This window comes from Chaetodon auriga, chromosome 11 (genome assembly GCF_051107435.1).
Source record: "Chaetodon auriga isolate fChaAug3 chromosome 11, fChaAug3.hap1, whole genome shotgun sequence".
NCBI lineage: Eukaryota > Metazoa > Chordata > Actinopteri > Chaetodontiformes > Chaetodontidae > Chaetodon > Chaetodon auriga.
The window spans coordinates 15,824,854-15,843,670 of NC_135084.1; the positions used below are offsets into that span (position 1 = coordinate 15,824,854).

Consider the following 18,817-nt stretch of genomic DNA (forward strand, 5'->3'; position numbering starts at 1 on the left):
AGCTCTGTTACATTCTGAAAACGGGCGATGAATGAGGGGAAGAGAGAGGAGGAGGATTGCAGGGAAAGATTTGGTTGCTGTGTGGGTCATGGGGGTGAGGGTTGGGTGTTGCCAAGAGAGATTAACAGGAAACACTGGCATCATTGTTGATATGGGTGTGATCTTCTTCCCACAATGCAGCAGAGCCCTGAGTGGGCGTACATTGGAAGGAGTCAAGGTCCTCACAGGGTTGCGCAGAAACACAAGACATTAAATCAAGGCAGTTTGGAGGGAGAGCGCAAGGCTGCAACACTATTTGGTTTCAGTGTTTTTCCAATTTGTACTTAATCGGAGAAAAAATAACGCTCATTATTTCCCGTTGTTTCTAATGGCCGTCTCTTTTCTCCGTGTTTGCACAGCACTTACAGAACCCGGCCAACTTCCACTCAGCAGCCACGGAGCTGCTCGACTGGTGTGGAGATCCCCGGGCCTTCCAGCGACCTTTCGAGCAAAGTCTCATGGGATGTCTGACGGTACGCAAACACTAATTATGGGTTTCGTTGGGTTTTTCAGGTGCTTTTGAGGAGAGACGAGCAAAACAATAATTAGATTTTGGATAGTTTGGAGAAAAACACGGGCTGATGCGTCCACTTCGGAGGCTTTTTAGCCTCGTGTTCATGTTATATTTGGCTCACGCCTTTTCTTTCCTCCACTAATTTGAGTTGAAGCACTTAGTAGCAGGCTAAAGTCGCACAAGGTTTGTCTCCAGCAGTTATCCGAGGCAGCTGCTCAGGCCGTCAGGGGCCAGTCACACAGGTTAAAGTCCTTGTCACCCACTGCTGTTCTCCACTTTGTGCTTTACACACACACACACACACACACACATGCACACAAAAGAGGCTTGAACAAGACTGTGGGTAGCCAGTCACCTCTGGCTATCGCCTTTTAGTTCACCAGCTACCATTCATCGATCTGGGCACGGGGCCAGAGAGCTGGGCTGCACCAGGTGTGTGTGAAAACACACACAAACACGTACTTACAAGCACAGTCGCACGTGTGAAAGAGGCTTTGGAGCAGAGAATTGAAACATTTCACACGTTTATCGCTCAGATCAGTCTTTGAAAACACTGAAGAAACATTGTCCCCAGCTGAAGTGGTAGCGTGAGGAAACAGATAAATGCTCATTAATGTGTAAATCACAATAAAAGCCTCTTAAAGGCTGATAAAGAGCCATACAATGGAGCCCACCACTGAGATCCCTCTCAGCATGGGGCTGTTTCCATCAGCTAAATTGCTTCATCAGACTCGGAGAGCAAACGGCTTCTTATCTGGAGAATTACAGCGCGCAACAAGTCCACGCATTCTTTCAGGGATTCTGTCTTCACGACGGCACCTCGCTCGTTACGTATCAGAGGGCTCAATTGAAATTTAAAGACGTCTATTCCAACCGCAGCCCTTGAGATTTGCGGTAGCTGAGTGAAATTGAATGTCTGCCTCGCGTGGAGATGCCCATTCCCTCTGGCATGTTGCACATGTGGAGGTCATCCTCTGATCTCTGGTGGAGTATCGGCTCCAGAGCCAATAAAAGATGCCATAACTGAGCTGTCGGTGCTGCACTGTTAGCTCTGTCTGCTTGCTTTTTTGTTTTCTCTGTCGTATGCGACCTGCATGGAGAGTGCGGGTAATGTCAGAGCATTCAGACATCTGTATTATTTCCGCATCTAATCCCACAATTTTCTAAAATCGCCCCCTTAGTTCATTACTGTTTCAACAACAAGCGGAAATAAACTAGAAAAGTGATGCTTTTTTTTTTTTGTCCTCCAGCAAATAGATGAACAAGGATATGAATGGCCCAGTAACCCTCAGCACCCCTTACAGTGCTGTTTTCATATTGACAGGAATATGGGCCTGGATGTACACCCTCAGAGGGAGATTAAGCTGAAAAAGGCTTATGAGGTGAAACACTGTTAAATCCGTGTTGAATCTATGCTAGCCTCTGTAGCTGGCTGCCTGCCTTGTACAAACCGTAGGGCAGACTCACTCACGCAGGAAATTAAACGACGGGGTTCAACCGTTTGTCAGAATCGTCATCGTTTGCATAATATGGTCGGCTCGAATAGATGCTGTTGTGAAGCATTTGTCCCTCGAATGACGTTTTCATGTCTCCTAAAGAGCTTCAAATGAGCGCGACGTGATTTACTGGAGCTGTAGAGTTGTGTACTCCAATCTCTTGATTAAAACAATCAAATAAACCTTATTTATTGACATGATTTCCTTAGTTCTTTAATCAGCGCTCAAGCGGCCGTATTACCTGTGACAGCGGCACTTTATGAGCACTGCTAGCTATTATGTCGGCTCTCTAAAAGGCACCCCAGCTGACCTTGTTAACGGTAATGTGTGTTTTGAGGTCACAGGGAGCAGAGGAGTAGTCATCTGTTAGCAGATAAAAGGGGTTCCCCTTCCTTCTAGTAATGATTTACCCCCGTCTCCTGAGTCCTGTTTAACGTCACCCAGCATCCCCTTTAACATCGTATGAGAGTGCGGGAGGCTCCTGCTCCGCATCCCATAAATGTTCAACCTCTTTTTGAAGTCATTAACACGAAAGGATTATTTAAACCTTACAGCTGGGGACTGGTTCCTCTCAAAATTGGCAAAAAAAAGGGAGGATTTTTAACCTTTGGTCAGCTATTATTTTCACATTTTCCTGGCCTGTTTGGGTAACTGAACCGACAACCTTTAGTCAGGAGACAAACTGTTCACTCTGGGGCCAGAGCGGGCTTGTTTGAGGATAACCTTTCAGAGACTCTGCTTGTTCTGCAGAGCGACTGTGGTTTGGCTCTCTCACCTCTTCTTGGAGGTTGATGCAGACATCATCAGACTCGTCCTGACTGTGGATCAGTGGAGCAATCCAGACTGCAGACTCCACATTAATCCCACTGTGTCTGTTTGTATGCGTGTGTCTGAAGACGAATTCAGTTCAATGATAGCGGAGGCTCAAAACAGTAACACAATTAGGAGAGTGAAAGGATTATTCCTTAACTTAGTCAAGTAAGAGATCGATGTCTGATGGTATTGCATTTACCCAGTTTATGATAATGTAATAAAACAGTATAGTTATTCAAAAACAGAGAGCCTGTAGGTCGGCAGCTGTACTCATCATCCGTTACTCGTCCTGCAGGTGGTGAGTCGCGTCGCTGCTCAGCAGGGCTTTGACTTGGACCTGGGCTACAGGTTGCTGGCTGTGTGTGCCGCCAACAGGGACAAATTCACTCCCAAGTCTGCAGGTAAGACCCGCTGCTTTACGAGAAGGCCTGCAGATGCATGCTCATACATCATCCCATTCACTGCTGTTGTGCGAGACAGCGGACGGTACAGTGCTCATTGTTCTTCATGCTACAATTAATTCACTTCTTCATGAAATACAACAATTAAAACAAATCGCTGAATGGTTTAAAGTCGTGATCCAGTCAGAAGTGTCTCATTGTTCTGCTCAGGCTACGGATGCACAACGTAGCTGCTTATTATGTTTTGAGCACCATTTGAAGGTTATTAGCGACACAGTCAATCTCTTAATTAAACGAACACACAGTTTCATTCGCAAGTGATTTTGTTCCTTTCAACACATAAAAGCGAATAAGTGTTAAAACGATCATGAATCTGTGGTTTGGAAATTTCTGATTTCTGCAAACTACAGCGACCAGAGACATCACACACAGAGCCCATAGAGCATTATAATGTCAGATATTTTTAGTCCCCATGAAACATTAATGTGCTATTGAGATGAGCTGTCCGGGTGGTAGCCTCACAGAAACGGTCCACTCCACGGTCTTTCCGCACGAACCCCACGCTTGTATGTGCGGCCTGCATGCACACACACACACATTCACACACACACTAGCGCTACCCTCAGACATTTATCTATCAAATCCAATTTCCCCCCTCAATCCATACCTCCCCTCCCCGCCTCCAGCAGTCCTGCAGGAGCAGCCTGTTCTTGTACATTTGTCAAAGTGAAATGTGCGGAGGCAGGAGAGAGCGAGACAGAGGTGGGATGGCTGAGGAGGTGTCGCTGGTGTGTGCTGGAGCAGTCACTCCTCCTGACAGAGACCTGACAAAGCCGTAACCAGCCAATCAGAACACAGATAAAGCTTTGTTCGGCAGTTACGTAAGTGGGAGTAGTGAGAGTCAAATATTTTGATTAAACTGTCTGATTTCTTTGTTTTTCTGACGGGGCGAATATGTCGCTGTTTCATAACAGGAGCCGCGGTGACAGTCACTCTCTGAAATCTTATCCCATAATTCCTCACACGAGCTGCAACGTGTTGCGGCCGAACGTGCAGAAATGTATCCGTTTCTGCTGCTTTTCGCTCACATGGTCCTGTGATGTGAACGTTTGCTCGGACTGAATATCCTCTTTCAGCTGTGGTGGGTAGCGTCTTGTAGGGAGGAACTTAAGTGGTCAGACAGACGTCAGTGTACAATATCGATTGCTGTGTTTCTCTTTCTGTCTGTGTTCCTGTGTTGGGATAATGTGATTGTTGTCCAGGCATGGCTCGGGCTGGATGGCTGTCTGGGCCTGACTGACAGTCAGAATCATCCTCAGGCCTGCTGATGGTTCTGGGATCTAATAGAAGACAGCACTGGGTTTCAGGAAGAGCTGCTTATGCACAGCAGACAAATGGGAACTGTAGTGTAATTATGCGGGGTGGTGGCGGGGGAGATACGATGTGGCCAGTCATCAAACGAGGCAGGCAGGCAGGCAGGCAGGCTGTCGGGGTGGGAGGCAGATGTGACTCAGGGCAGATCTTACTCACCGAGCATCCGTCTTACCTCCCTCACAAGGACGTCTGTCTGAGAAAGCAGACGGGAGGGCGACGGAGGAGACGTGATGCACACTTGAACTCAAAGATACCCGCATGCGCTCATACAAATGCATCAACAAAGATGCAGAGAGGCGTTCGGCTTTTACCGCTGTCTGCTCCGTCTGTATGTCCTCATTTACGTGTTTTTACTGTCTTTATGTGTGTGCGTCTGTGCATGCGTACCCAATTGTGCAGCCCGGCACAGTCTTCTGACAGCCCGCATGGCGACACAGGGCCGCAGATCTGACACCTGAGAGCCCAGACTGAGGGCCGAAGAGTCTGGGATGCTCTCTGAGGGAAGAGGCAGGCTCTTAAGACTGCGGATCAATCACACTGATGCCTTCTCTCAGAGCATCAGTCGCAGAGGAAATTGATAAAGCAATTATTGCTACCCTCCTTTTTTTTATAGTTTAGCTTGAGTAATTGCAAAATTAAATTGCTGTGTATATTTCAGCTACAGTGTACCATCATGCTGCACAATGCATGAAAATACGAGGTGAGACGATGTACTAAGTGATAAAAAAGTAATATATGATTTCCAGTGAGTAATTATTAACCAGCGATCGTTATTTGTTGAGCTATTTTGGCACCTTTAGATCTCTTTTAAAATTTTCTTCTTATTTCCCTCTATGCAACAGAGCCCATGAGCCTAAAGTTGCACTCCTCCGGACATTAAAAGTACAAATTGCTGCCCTTGCGAGACCCGTCGAGTGAAGTGCAGAGATTTTCAGCAAACGGCAGACTGCTGCCGATGAGCTGTCTGGAGATTGTGACCCCGCGGTGAGGCCTGGAGGATTAGCGTGTCGCTCTAATCTGGAATCAGCCAGTGAAGAGACTTATCTGCTGTTAGGCGAGCTAGCATTAGCACTGTTAACTCTGTGAGGATGCACAGCTTTAATTTGGTTAGCATACGCCTGAAGCGGCTAGCATTGTTACATTTAGTTCACTCTCTTGACAAGAGCGACTTCCAGGTTTTGGATTTCCTTTTTTTGTGATGTTCATGCCTGACGGACGCTGCCTCTTGTTCCAAGCCTTCAGAATCCGCAGTCCATTTCGAAATCTTCTTAGAGTTGTTTATGCTTTCCTCGTAATAATCTGCAGTCCGCCGCATGCAGACGTCCAACTGAGAGGTTCATTAGATAATAGGTGTGCTGCTGCCCTACAAACACACACAACCCTAATAGACTCTGAGCTGTTGGGCTACTGTGAAGTTCAGCAGACAACAAATCAGATTAGCCACATAATCTGTCAAGGGTTTTACTGTTTCCTTCCTCAGTGAATCTGTCATAGCAGTTTATTCTCTTTCTTTATGAGGCATAAGCTCCAATAATAAACCCACAAAATTCTGATTGCGATGAGCTATCGACTCTATACGCCAGCGTTCTCGCCTCTTCTGCCTGACAGTCTCCCCTCCTGTTAAGTTTTAATGAGATGAAAGTAAGTGTGACTCAGTTTGTGTATTATGTTTTCAACGTGACTTGACACGCTCTGAACGAAAGGTAGCTGCTCCCAGGAATGATCGCTATGCTCCTGAAACACCTCCTGTTAATGTTTAAGTCAGACGCAGGTCGCTGCTTGTTGTTCCTCTGTCTTGATTCAATAATTTATGCTGGCGTATCAGAGTTCAGCGAAGCTCCGGCTGTGAACGCTCGCCGCTGTGGTGAATGAGCACGTGGTCGTAACCATCGCTTTTATCTGATAATTGTCTTTGATGTTTTTTCATGAGTTGCTTTCCCTTCTTCTGCTGACTAAGACACACGATGAAACGAGCTTGCTTTTGTTCATGGTGGCTGGTAAATCCCCACCCACCCATTCACATCTGACACGGAGAAGAAATTGTGCCGGCGGAAGCGCAGAATTGTCAGCGCTTCGGTCAGTTGGCGGAGCGTGCGATCTGGTGTTCCACGTCGGGATAACAGCCGCTCTGCTGTGTCAACAGTGACAGAAAACTTCCAGGGTGTGGCTGCAACTCACACTGTGTCCTGAGAACACACACACACACACACACACACACACACACACTTAGTCGCCTTTCCATCACTGCAGATGATATTACGTTGACTTACACTAACCATGCTTACTGCAGCCCTCGCCCTAACCGTAACCGTTAGTCTCCACCCTAAAATGTAATGATTTACATAATGAGGACTTGCATTTGGTCTCTTTAAGGAAGGCAAATCAATAGATATATGTCCCCAGAACATAAGCAGTACATGGCCACACACACACACACACACACACACACACACAGACAAAAAACACTCCAGCAGCTCATAACTCCCATAATTCAGCCAGCAGTGCAAGAGAACGAACAACTGAAAATAAGTGCTCCCATTAGACTTTGTGTAGACTCATTGCACGTTGTGTGAGTGTCTGTACACTCACACACACACACACACACACACCCACACACGCACACACCCTCTCCTTTGGTCTACAACAATCTGACATGTCTTCCACTTATCTGTCTCAATTTACTTTCACTTGATTGATTTTCTCACCCCGTCTTTCATTCCACCTTTGAGCTGTGTGTGTAGAACTAGAGGAAGGTGTAGGCATCCTTTGTTACTGACCCAATCAACCTTACAGACTTTTATATTTAATTACTGCTGAGTAAGAGCAGCGCGCTGAATTATTAACAGGAAACGGGGTTTATTTTTAGCAGGCGGGCTTCTCCTCTGACACTCTCCAGCGGTTCGCCTTAGATGATGAAACCCCTTTGCAACCCAAAACTACCTTCAGAACTTCACTATTAAGTTTATAGAAATAAAGCTCATGGGGAAATACTTATTAGGGTTGCTGCATGTGCCGCCTCTGGCTGATTGGGTCCTCTATCTCTTGCTACTTAATTGGTTTGGTTTACACAGTTGCAAATAAATTCATCTCTGGTAATATCCCAGTTGAGCCGGCAGTGCAGTCACACTCAGTACACAGAGGACTGTTCTTGTCAAAACCGGATGAGCAAATGATTTAAATCCGCCTTTTGTTCAGGGTTGACTGATCTGGCACCCACACCTCAGGACTCAACCCTGCACACCCCCCCCACACCCCCACCCCCCCGTCCACCCGTCATCCCCCAGGGGCTTTTGACACACCCTTTTCAAGTTCTATTTCTGTCCAACAATGCCTCCGTTGTGTGCGTTTCAATTCTGCGTGGGGTATTTGTGAAACTGCTGATGACTGAGCGTGTCTGTCACACAAAAGCCACACGAAAGACAACTTCCCTCTGCTGTCACAAGGCCAGTGGGCTTTCCCGCTCTTTGGCTGCACAGCACATCTCATCTCTTTTAGTAAGGAGGGAGAGAGAGAGAGAGAGAGAGAGAGAGAACCGTGACAGCTTAGGTCTTTCCTGTTCATTCATCCAGATTATTTATTTATTTATTTTTTTGCCATGTTGGGTTATACTGGGGCCAGCCGAGGAGAAGCTGAACTCAGATTCACCCTCAACCTGCCTCTTCTTCGATTCAGTCGCACTCAGATGTTCCGCTCGTCTCTGATGTGTCTTGTTCGTTGGATTAACAAAGTGGCCTCTGATGAAGACACGGGGACGTTGTCAGGCTGTCCGGAGAATCCCCCTCTCTGATACTGTGTGTTTGCCTTCGAATGCATTGATCTTCACATCTCATACATTCTTCTTCTCCCACTTCCTCTCTCATGCATTGGCCTCCAGCCAGCCTGCACAGCACATGAAGCTCCTCCCTTGTATGCAAGTTTGCAGCCTGAGCTTTTATTTTCCCCTTCCTGACAAATGTCAGCTGCATGGGCCGATCATACGTACATGCATGTGTGTTTCTGTCTGTCTCAAGTGTGTGATGGCATCTCAGAGAAACAGGGCAACGGAGGGCTAGACAGACTAGGCTGAGCACGTCAATAACAGCACCTCATGACAGAGGTGAGAAGCACTGGAATATCTTGCCATCTCTATCTCTACTCCTGTTTGTCTGCGTCGGCTTGCTGTCTTTATCTTTTCCTCTCATCCTCCCTCCTCCTCAGCTGTCTCCTCTGCTCCCTCTGTCTATTTCTCTCCCCCCCCCACCCCCCCGCAGTCTCGAGAGTGTGTTGGAGCCGGTAGCAGGTACAGCAGGAGCCCATTAGTGCAGAGCCCTGCTCTGATTGGATAAGCCGGAGAAACCGGGAGACTGCCTCTGAATAATTGATGTGCATTGTGCAGACGCTGGACAAGGGAAAAAAGACAGATCAGAGCGCAAGGGAGAGAGAAAGAGAGTGAGCGAAAGAAAAAAAAAAGAAAGAGAGAGAAAGACAGGAGAGGAGAGAGGAAGTCAGAAAGAAAGAGTGAGCAGAGTAAGGGATATGTGCAGAGAGTGAGAGTGATAAGGCACAGGCAGGAGGCTTGGAAGCAGCAAAAGCTTTGAGAGTTGCCACTGGCCTCTGCGGGAACAGGAGCATTTGTGACACTTGAGTCTTTTCTCTGCGCTATGAAGGGAATGAGATGAGATGTGCAGGGACTTTACTTGGCTCTGGGTAAGTGTGTGTGTGTGTGTGTGTGTGTGTGTGTGTGTGTGTGTGTGTGTGTGTGTGTGTGTGTGTGTGTGCGTGCGTGTGTGTGTGTTTGCTGTCCATGTGTGTATCTCTGCACAAAACAAATTGGTCTATTATTTGAGTGTGTGTGTGTGTGTGTGTGTGTGTCCATGCATGAGGGCAGATCAGTGGTTAACAGGCAAACTGAGCAGCTTATTTAGGACTAAAATGATGCAAATTCATTAATTTATAATGCAGTTGCAGTAAGTGAAGCAGAATTAGTTGGGTTTTCTCTCTAAAGCACACTCTTCTCTAGTCCAAATGCTGAACTATTCATTTCAACTACGCTTGCAACTGTAATTCAGGCCATGCATAATATGTTCTCCTGTCCTGTCTGTTGTGCCAGTGTGACTGTAGTCTAAAGCAGCGGCCGCTCACACAAGACAGGATCAGGACAGATCAGCTGACCACAGGTTGACCTACATGCTGTTCTGTCATGGGGTTATTCTGAGTGGGGTTTTGTTCCGTGTGCGCTGTGCACAAGCCTGCATCGATTGTGTGATTTATTGGTTATTTTTTTGGCTTATTTTTAGGCATTGTGGGTCAGGGTTACTGCTGGGGTTGTGGTCTTGTTTTTGCCTGTATGTCTTGTGTCAAGGCTGGGATTTAAAAGTAAAGTTTGGAGGTTTGTGGTGGGTTTAAACTGGGGTTGTTTTGAGGGGATTGTAGGTCACGCTTGCAATAGTTCTTTAGTTCTCACAGAGATAGAAGCTAGCATGCATTGAGTTTATATGACATTACAGACAGATGGATTTCAAAAAACACATTTCCATTGTTGTCCTTGATGTAAAGACCAAATATTGTGCGAGCATGATACGTTCAACAGCTTCTTCCAGTTTATTGCACCTAAAGGAGCGCGTGTCCACGTTGGTGTGAGGAGTGCAAGTGTACGAGCGTTGGTGTATGTGTTTCTGTGTCAGGAGAAGATGACCCACTTTTCCACTGTGGATCCTTTTTTAAGTTGTTGACCTGTGCTTGGAGCCAGAGCCTGTCTGCCTGTCCACTCATTAGGAGTGAGGGAGGGAGGGAGGGGGAGTGTAGTCATGGAAGGACAATGCAGTTAGATCAGTGCACAGAAAGGCCTGCTGTTTGATTCAGCTGTGTTTAAAAGTATCCGATGTACCTCTCATTGTGGAACGTCTCGTAAAGGGAAACAACACTTCCTTCTCGTGAATGAGTAAAGGGCAGCCAGGCAATAAAAGTGACACGACGCTGCCGGCTATTCAATCAGTGTTTAATCTAACCTTAAAACTGACAAGTTAATTAGCGAGCGGCTCTTGCAAACAGCAACACGATCTTCCACTGACCTATGTAGAAAATACCACAACACAACACGACTTCCCGGCCAGCCGTCGTGGAGCTGCAGCACTTCCTGTTTGCCCAAGCAGGGTGCAAACTGCTGAAACCGTCTGCATCCTCAACCTCAGCGCCACATGCTGCCGCCCCCCCCTCCCCCCCCGCCTCCACCCACCCGCCCTCGCCTTCCTCCTTTCTCCCTGGCTCCGCTTTGTTTGTATCGCTTACTCTACACACTTCGTTGACCTCCCGCGACTGCTCTCCGAGCACTTCCCATCAGGCTGTTTAGTGACTCATTCATGACATTTGACTTTGAACTGCATGTGTGCGGCCTACGTTTGTTTTCGCAGTTTGTTTCTGCTTTTTCTGTGAATCATTGCTCGACATCCCTCCCTCCACCCACTGAAAGCAAGTGGCCAAGCAAAGAGTCGTCTTGGGTTTGCCTCTCCTGAATCGAGAGAGGAATTTCTGGTAGGACAAACTGATGCTGAGTATTGATAGCAGCGAGGGTGGAGCTCTCAGCACCCCAGGCAACACATTGCTCAAGCAGGATCTGTTTCAGGAAACACTTGTAGAGATTCTTCAGCGTCGTTAACCTATCTTCACTCACGGTGTGCTGACGACCTCTCAAGGCCAAACCTCCCTTCACTGATTCACCTGTAAAAGCACCAACAGCTGGAACCTCATCACGTTTTAATCACCGTCTTATATTATGAAACAGCAGCCGCGGGAAAGCTCGGAATTCTTGATTGTGTTTTTCACCCTAATGATTTCATTGGAGGAACAACAGCGTGAGATGAAAGACGCATTGTGGAAGTTGAGACAAGTGGTGTGTCTGGTTATAATTAGGCATGTGATATTTACTAGTTCCCCTCCAGTGGTGGGGAGCTGCGCGTGGCTGATAAGAGCAGTTCATTCACAGCTTGCCGTTCTCTGATGCTCTTCCTCGCCGTGTGAGACGCTTTACTGTATAAGCACATCTTCACAAAGCCCAGACACCGACTGTGTTTGTTTACACACCAACACAGACCTCACTTTCCATATTTACTTTACTTTTTTTTTTTTTCAGTTTTTGTACGTATGCTTGTGTCCACATACCTGTGTGCCAATGTGCATTTCCCTGTTTACTTTTACATCTCTTTGAATGCAACTGTGCATATTTACTGTGTGCCTCAGATGTGGATAATGGCTGATCGTACAATATGTAGGATCACTGTGTGTGTTGTGACAGAGGTCTGACACAGATGTGGGAGGCCGCGACCCCCCTGGCTTTGTACCGGGAGCAGGACGCGCTGACTCACCGAGCATGTGACGCAGATACACCGGCCACCTGAATTTCATATCCCAGCGAGGATGTGGGTCGAATCCATAGGTCAATGCCGTAACCCCTGTCATAACCAGTGTACCAGAAGCAAACCTGTGGTGCTGTGCAACTGATGTGGTCTGTGATGTCATTCCACGCAGACAATACCACATCGAGCAGAGCTGCAGTGATTAGTCAGCTCAAGGAAATTAATCAGCAGAGCAGATGGTACATTTTTCTGCTTTGCTCTGAATGTGTTTGGATTTTGGACTGTTGGTCCGGCTAAATAAATATTTTAAAGCTGCAGACTTGTGCTGTCAAGGCATTATTCGCTGTTTTTGATTAAAGGGTTTGTTAGTTCCAGCTGTAATGTCAAGAGACTTTGTAAGAAAAGACGTTTTTTTTTCTTATGTCACAGAGGAAGTGTTTTAGGGTCTAAGTGTGCTTTGGAATTACAGATAAATTTAGGAAAAACACTCATTTTTTTCCTAAATAAGCTTGGAAATGGAAATTAATTCAAATGCAGAGGCTATGAGCATTGCATTGTGGCGCTTTGCAGTCCCTGAGTCCTTGTATGGCAGCACACATGTTGAGATTATCCGACTTGTGAGAGTGTCCATTCAAAGCTGCAATAAAGTCTCAGTCTTGCTCAGTTTGACCGGACGCACCCCGCAACACATTCAAACTGTAACAGACGGAAATGTGTTTGTTGTTTTTTGTGGCCACACGCGACACGGAGATCCCACACTTCCCACCCGAGCGCCGACATTTTGCACCTGTAGCCAGACCCAGCTGTCATATACTGCATTATGTTTGGTGTTCATGCTGATTCTTATAACTCTGCCCCGTTTAAAAATGTGCAATTTGAACCCCACAGAAACCAGCACCTGCAGGAGATGTCAGAGTGACTCAGGTAGAGCTACCCTCCCTTCTGGGCTGCAGCATCTCTTTGGCTTGTGACCCACTCACATCCCGGGGAGGAGGGGATCTGCCCACTCCCTCCATCTCCACCTGTCCTCTGTCTAGCATCCTTCCATCCATCCTCTCCCCCCTCTGTCCTCATGTCTGGTGTACTGCCAGAGGTCGTGGATGAAATTCTGTCAAACCAGCCAGATAATAGAACTGCATTATTTTAACCAATGCAGGCGAGAAAAAAGTTCATAGAAATTCAAAAGTCAATTAAACGGAAAATGACACATAATAAGACATTTTCGGTTCAGATTTGGAAAACGTGCGAACACTTAGTTCCATTAAAGGCCTGGTTTTGGTTGAGTGTGATTTCTGACACAGAGCTGTCTCTCTGCAGGACATGTTTGAGTTCTTCTGCCTCCAAGCTGTTGAGACTAAAGCCCATTTGATATGCTCTTCTCTTGGAAGAAGTTGGCTGAACAGAGAGGGGGCAGGATGGGGGATATCATTGACTGCTTAAATGGCTTCCATTACACTTCTGCAAAAAGCATGACTTTTTTTTTTTTATTTCACAGGATTTTATATCCCCTCCATATTTGTCTTTTGCATAATATGTTGTACCCACGCAGCATAGACCTACCTGCCAGTGTTTTACAGACTTCTGCCTCTGATATCTATTATAAATTGCTTCTTTTTTATCATCCCACACATTGTCTCAGAAGGCTTCTATGTCTAGTGCTGCAGTGTTCATGCTCAGAAAGTGTAATTTTTCATGTAGTATTTCCTCTTTTGTCTGTGTTGTTATCAACAAAGCTACAGCAGAGCTGCATGCACGGTATTACATGTCTCTATCAAAGCCTGGCGTGACCAGTATTTGGCATGATAGCCAGAGTTTTGCTCATTTCAAGACCAGAGGTGGTGTGAGGACATGCAGTCTGAGGGCAGGGATGTGGATTCCATCTGAATATTTGTCTATTTAGACTGATTAAATTTTGCACAGTTAGTACAAAGCTTATACGACACAACTTTTCTGGTGCCAACCAACCTAGTTAGTCATATAACTGAGCCTCTTAGTTTATACTTTGCATCATGCACAGTGACATCCCTGGATCGTGGTGAATATAGCAATCCATGCAGCTCCAACAAAGATCCTCTTTCTCCACAAAATCTCTTCAGTGCCATTCATTGCCAACACTCCTTGCTTTGTATTGTCATCCAATCAAAAGAGGCTGCAGCAGTCATATGCAACATCTCCTCTACATCAGGTTTCTTGGCTGTAGCACCTAAAACGTGAATTTAAGAGCACAACAGAGAGCTAAGCCCTACAGCTGTTACGCTAGGTCATGTCAGGACCATATCACTGACGCCGAATCAATATCATGATCTGCACTTTTCTTCCTGCTCTGAATTTGATGGGATGCATTGCAGCCAGAAAAATAAGTTTGTTTTGTTTCCCCAGAACAAATTCAGGAAAAAAGCTCCAGAGCACTCTGATGATGAAGGCTTTGACAGCTTGACGCTAAAGCTCATCAGCAGTTTTGTCAGTCAAATAGTTGGAATTAAAATTCACCAAAAAGATCAAGACATGAGCCAATTTTTTTATTTTATCATCCACTTGAGTTCCGCCTTTTTCATGTATTTGCTTTTGGGAAACAAACAAATGGCTATAATTGCTTTGCAGTAAACTCTGCAGTAGCAGTACAGGGGTTCTGGAAATACACATTTGCTGTGGTCATGGATTCTTTCCCTATGCTGCCATTGAGAATATTTTTTGGGGTGACTCCTGTGATGGTTGACATTTTAAAAAATACTTAATAATATCTTCATATTCAGGTTAGCTGCTGATGCTAATGATGAAGTGAGACAGTGTCAAACAGCAACAACAGGAAGATTTCGTAAATTTGTTGTTTATGTCATATTTAAGTGATTTAGCTGAAATGTAGTCAGTCATTGCTAAGACTTAAATGTGTTTAAGCCACGTTGGAGCTCCTGTGCAACTTAACCAGCCAGAGGCATGAAAATCAGCTGCAATACCAACATTTGCACTATGACATGGTTGGACCTTTTTTCGTAAATCCCAAAATTGCACTGTGCTCCGTGCTTGGTGAGCTCTTTTAACACAGAGCCACAAAATTACTGACTGGGTGCAGGAGAGAATGAAATCTGTTTTCACCCAGTGAAATTGCCGTTTCAGTGGGTGGAAGTTCACTTCATCGCAGACATTTGACATGCACCGGCACAAAATTAGCCAATTTTAGCATGTTCTTCTCTACTGTGCAGGCTAAACTAAAATTATGCTTTCCTCTCTAGTCATTTAACACATTTTGTTCAGTGAATTCGCACCTGCGAACCGTCCAGCACGGTGACACTCCTCTGCTGCTGGCTTCAGAGTTAACTGCCTCACTGACGAGCACAGCAGCTCAGCACCTTCCCAGCCCTGATGTGCCCATTGGGCACATGTGGCGGATCGAGGGCTTCATGTTTAAATCATGTCATGTGTTCATCAACAAAGTGGTGTCCCCATCGTGCAGCTAACTCAATTATGTTGGGGTGCGCACATTGAAAGTGTCCTGGAATCAGATAGTTAGCAGTCTGTGGTGATTTAACTGGCAAAGTGATATGCTCAAAGGCTTTTACTGCACACAGACACACGCAGATGCTTGCACACACACACACAGCACTATCAGAGTTCGTAGTAATTAGCATCGGGGTTTCCTTGTAAAAGAGGACTTGTACACACACTCTGTCATTAGTTAATGGGCCTTGCAGCCTGTTACCAGGGCTTACTCTCCCTCGCTGCTGCTCCCGGAGGGGCTGAGGTGAGGGGAGAATGAGCCGGGGCTCCTGCTATCAGTCACCCATACGGCATTAAATACAGCCTGAGTGAGGAGGGCCCATATGTCTCTGGGCATTACTCAATTAAAAGCTGCAGCTTCTAAGAAATGGAGCTGTTCGCAGAGGGTTCAGAAGAGTTTCCTGAAAAATCAGCTTATGTGCTCTTTCTGCTGGTAGAGGACAGAACAGGCCACATGTTCGCGGGAGGTCTCTGGCCCTGTTTGCACCTGGCATTAACATACGTGTAGGGTGATCCAATCACAAGTGGAGATCTAAGTAAGTCAGTTCACACCCGGCATCACAATGTGTCTTCACATGAGTCTGGATTCTTGATCAGGTCTCACTTCTCAGCTCTGTGTGCCGACATGTAAACATTATATCCGTTTGCAAAGACGAACAGCGTGTTTTGTTTGTACTCCATCCACGAAAATCCATTTTGTCTGTTGTGGTGGCTTCCTCTTCTTGTTTCGCGCTTTGATATGACGCCGTTGGAGCTCGAATGAGTATGTAACCTGCGGATGTAACCCTTACGCGGAGGACGTGGGTTGAGTAGAAGCTCTGTCGATGTGGCCCAGCACACATCTGCGTACACGCTGCTCAAAGAACACAGAGCCTCCAAATGTGGTCTGAGCAATCAGATCTCAGTCCGTCCTCAATGCATCTTGGGTGCATTCACACCTGGATCACCCAAGACACATCTTAATGCCAGGTGTGAACAAAGCCTCTGTATTAAGGTAAGAGAGTCCAAAGAAAACTCAACACGGCAGCTTCAGGTTAAGGCTCGAGTGTCGCATTTGTCAGCTGCAGCCTCAGTCCTGCATTTAAAGTTTGGAATTCATTTTGACGTCTCTGCCTGCACTTTAAAGGTATGAATGGTGAGATTAACCTAGATAAACTCAATTACTGGGATCAGCAGCAGCTTCATGCAAAGACATGGAAATACACCCTCAAACATCTCCAGCAAGGGATGGCATGTCTGAGTAAACTATGATGTAATTTCCATATTTGAACAGACACAGACACAATTGTTGTTACTCACAAAGAAACAAAATGCTACATGTAGCCAACCGGCTCCTCTTTACATGCTTCCACAGGCTGGTTTCAGACTGCAGTGTTATCCTCTGTGCTATTTTGTATGTACTCAGGATGAAAACATTGTTAATGTTAGACCAACAACTACAAACCCTCAGTGCTGGAGAAGACGCCTTCAGGCAACACTGCCAGCTCCCGATAAGCCTGTCGTTGCGTACTGTAGCTACACTCGCTCTACTTTCTTACCCAACTGTAAACTGACATGTCAACACATTATCAAATAGCGCTGACGTTCTGCAGAGCCGCTACTTGATCCTGTAGATATCCACTGTTTGGGCAAAGCCGGGCTGAGCTCGCCATTTAACATTCAAAGCTCATGCGGAGATGTAAGAAAAACATCCCTGACTTCATCTGACTCTGCGTGAGGAGGAGTAGAACCATTTCCCCCAAATCTGAGCAATCTGTTTGATCTCGCCTGTTGCAGAATTTACTCATCACTGACCAAAGTTACTATTTTATGATGCTGTAAATGAGTCTTGTCAGAAACTCTCAGGATTTTGGTTCACAGGGATTTAACATCACGCTTCCCGTAACTCTTAGTTTATCTGCTTTTTTACATTCTGCAGAGGTGTAATAAACACTCTGGACCTTTTCTCTGTAGAGTGAAAAACAAAATGCTTTTAAGCAGTTGGCCTTGGCTGGTCTCCACCAGGTAGCTGTTAGAGCCCTCAGTAGAAAGTATGTGATTTAACTACATGACTTTAATGTAAATGAAATGGGCAGAAATGCAAGGATGAAAGAGGACTGTACCTTTATGTGCTCATGTTTTTGTGGGTTGTGTTCATGGCCTCTGATCCTGTGGTGCTCCATTCATGAAGCTAATGAAACATCTTAATTAGTAATAGTTTAAACAGATGGATCACAATAGAACTTAAAGTTGACGACCTTTTTAGATGGCATCCCCGCTCATATTGTGCACTTATTTAACAGTATATGTATATTTAAGAAATTAATGTCTTTGTATTCTTTGCGTTTCACATAAATTCGACTCAACCAGTTTCAGCCAATAAGATCCACCCATCAATCAGACTTTTAACAGCACAGAGCTAAGAGTCATTTGTTAGCTAGCTAGTAGCTAGCATGGTACGTCAGTGTGTCTTTGCATGTTCGCCGTCTCGAACCTCGTTCTGATGAGGGGTACCTCTGCCTGCCCCGGTTCAAAGAGGCGAATGGTCCTCTATGACTGAATGGAGGCAAGCATCCAACTCTGAATCTCTGAAACTCTCAAATTCTCCATGTTTGTGATGACACTTTTCACCGGTCAAACCAAATTACTCCAAACTCCATGTCTGGAAATCCGTCACGATGCGGAGGCTCGTTCAAAATGCCGTTCAATCTGGACTGTCAGTGGCGTAGATGGAGGTGTGTGGCGGTGTTGGCAGGGGTTTTGACACATGGGACCGTGAGATGAAAACAAGGTCATGTACACTGTACCAAGCTCGCTAAAATATGCACGTTGCCCTGAACGGACCCTCACTCTATTATGAATGACTTCTGGCCTTGGCCGCTTCTTAGATTTGGTCGCTCGTAGCCACACTGATACGATAAGTCACCACCGCTCTCCTCTCTCCTCTCCCTCTTTGTCCCTCTCAGAGTGACTCCATCACTTGTGCTTGAAGCTGATCTTTAGGTCTAAATGGTGGGTTGCCAGTTGAAGAGACAGTCCCTCGGTGTGGAGGTGGTGATTTAGTGGGGAGATAAGCTCTCTGTAATGGCAGGGTGGAATAATTCCTCTTTAACTAGGAGGCTTGGCTCTCTCCACCCTCGAGGAGAAAATGTTACTGCTCCCCTGCTTTGTTCTTCATTCTTTTCCTCTCTTTTTTCTTCCCCTCGCCCCTCTCCTTTTCGGTTTGTCAGATCAGACGTTGGAACACATTGTTAGCTCAAGCAATTGACCGTAGACTTGGTTTATCGTATTGAACAGGTGACAGAGGACGCAGCTCGCTGTGGACTGCAGTTGCTTCATGTTTTCGTTCACTACCATGTCTTTGTTTTCATTTCA

At 46.0% G+C, this 18,817-nt stretch overlaps 1 protein-coding gene across 5 annotated transcripts in view; it reads left to right on the top strand.

The window, feature by feature from the left end:
• Nucleotides 1-18,817, top strand: part of zmiz1a (zinc finger, MIZ-type containing 1a) — a 99,691-nt gene that overhangs the window by 68,384 nt on the left and 12,490 nt on the right. For 3 of the 5 annotated variants that reach the window (XM_076743112.1, XM_076743115.1, XM_076743113.1), the window contains 3 exons: nt 399-512; nt 3,158-3,263; nt 12,857-12,892. In XM_076743112.1, coding sequence (XP_076599227.1) covers nt 399-512; nt 3,158-3,263; nt 12,857-12,892 — 256 coding nt within the window. Of the gene's footprint in view, nt 1-398; nt 513-3,157; nt 3,264-8,959; nt 9,324-12,856; nt 12,893-18,817 lie in introns of those variants that run through there. The other 2 variants (XM_076743114.1, XM_076743116.1) reach the window with 2 other exon arrangements.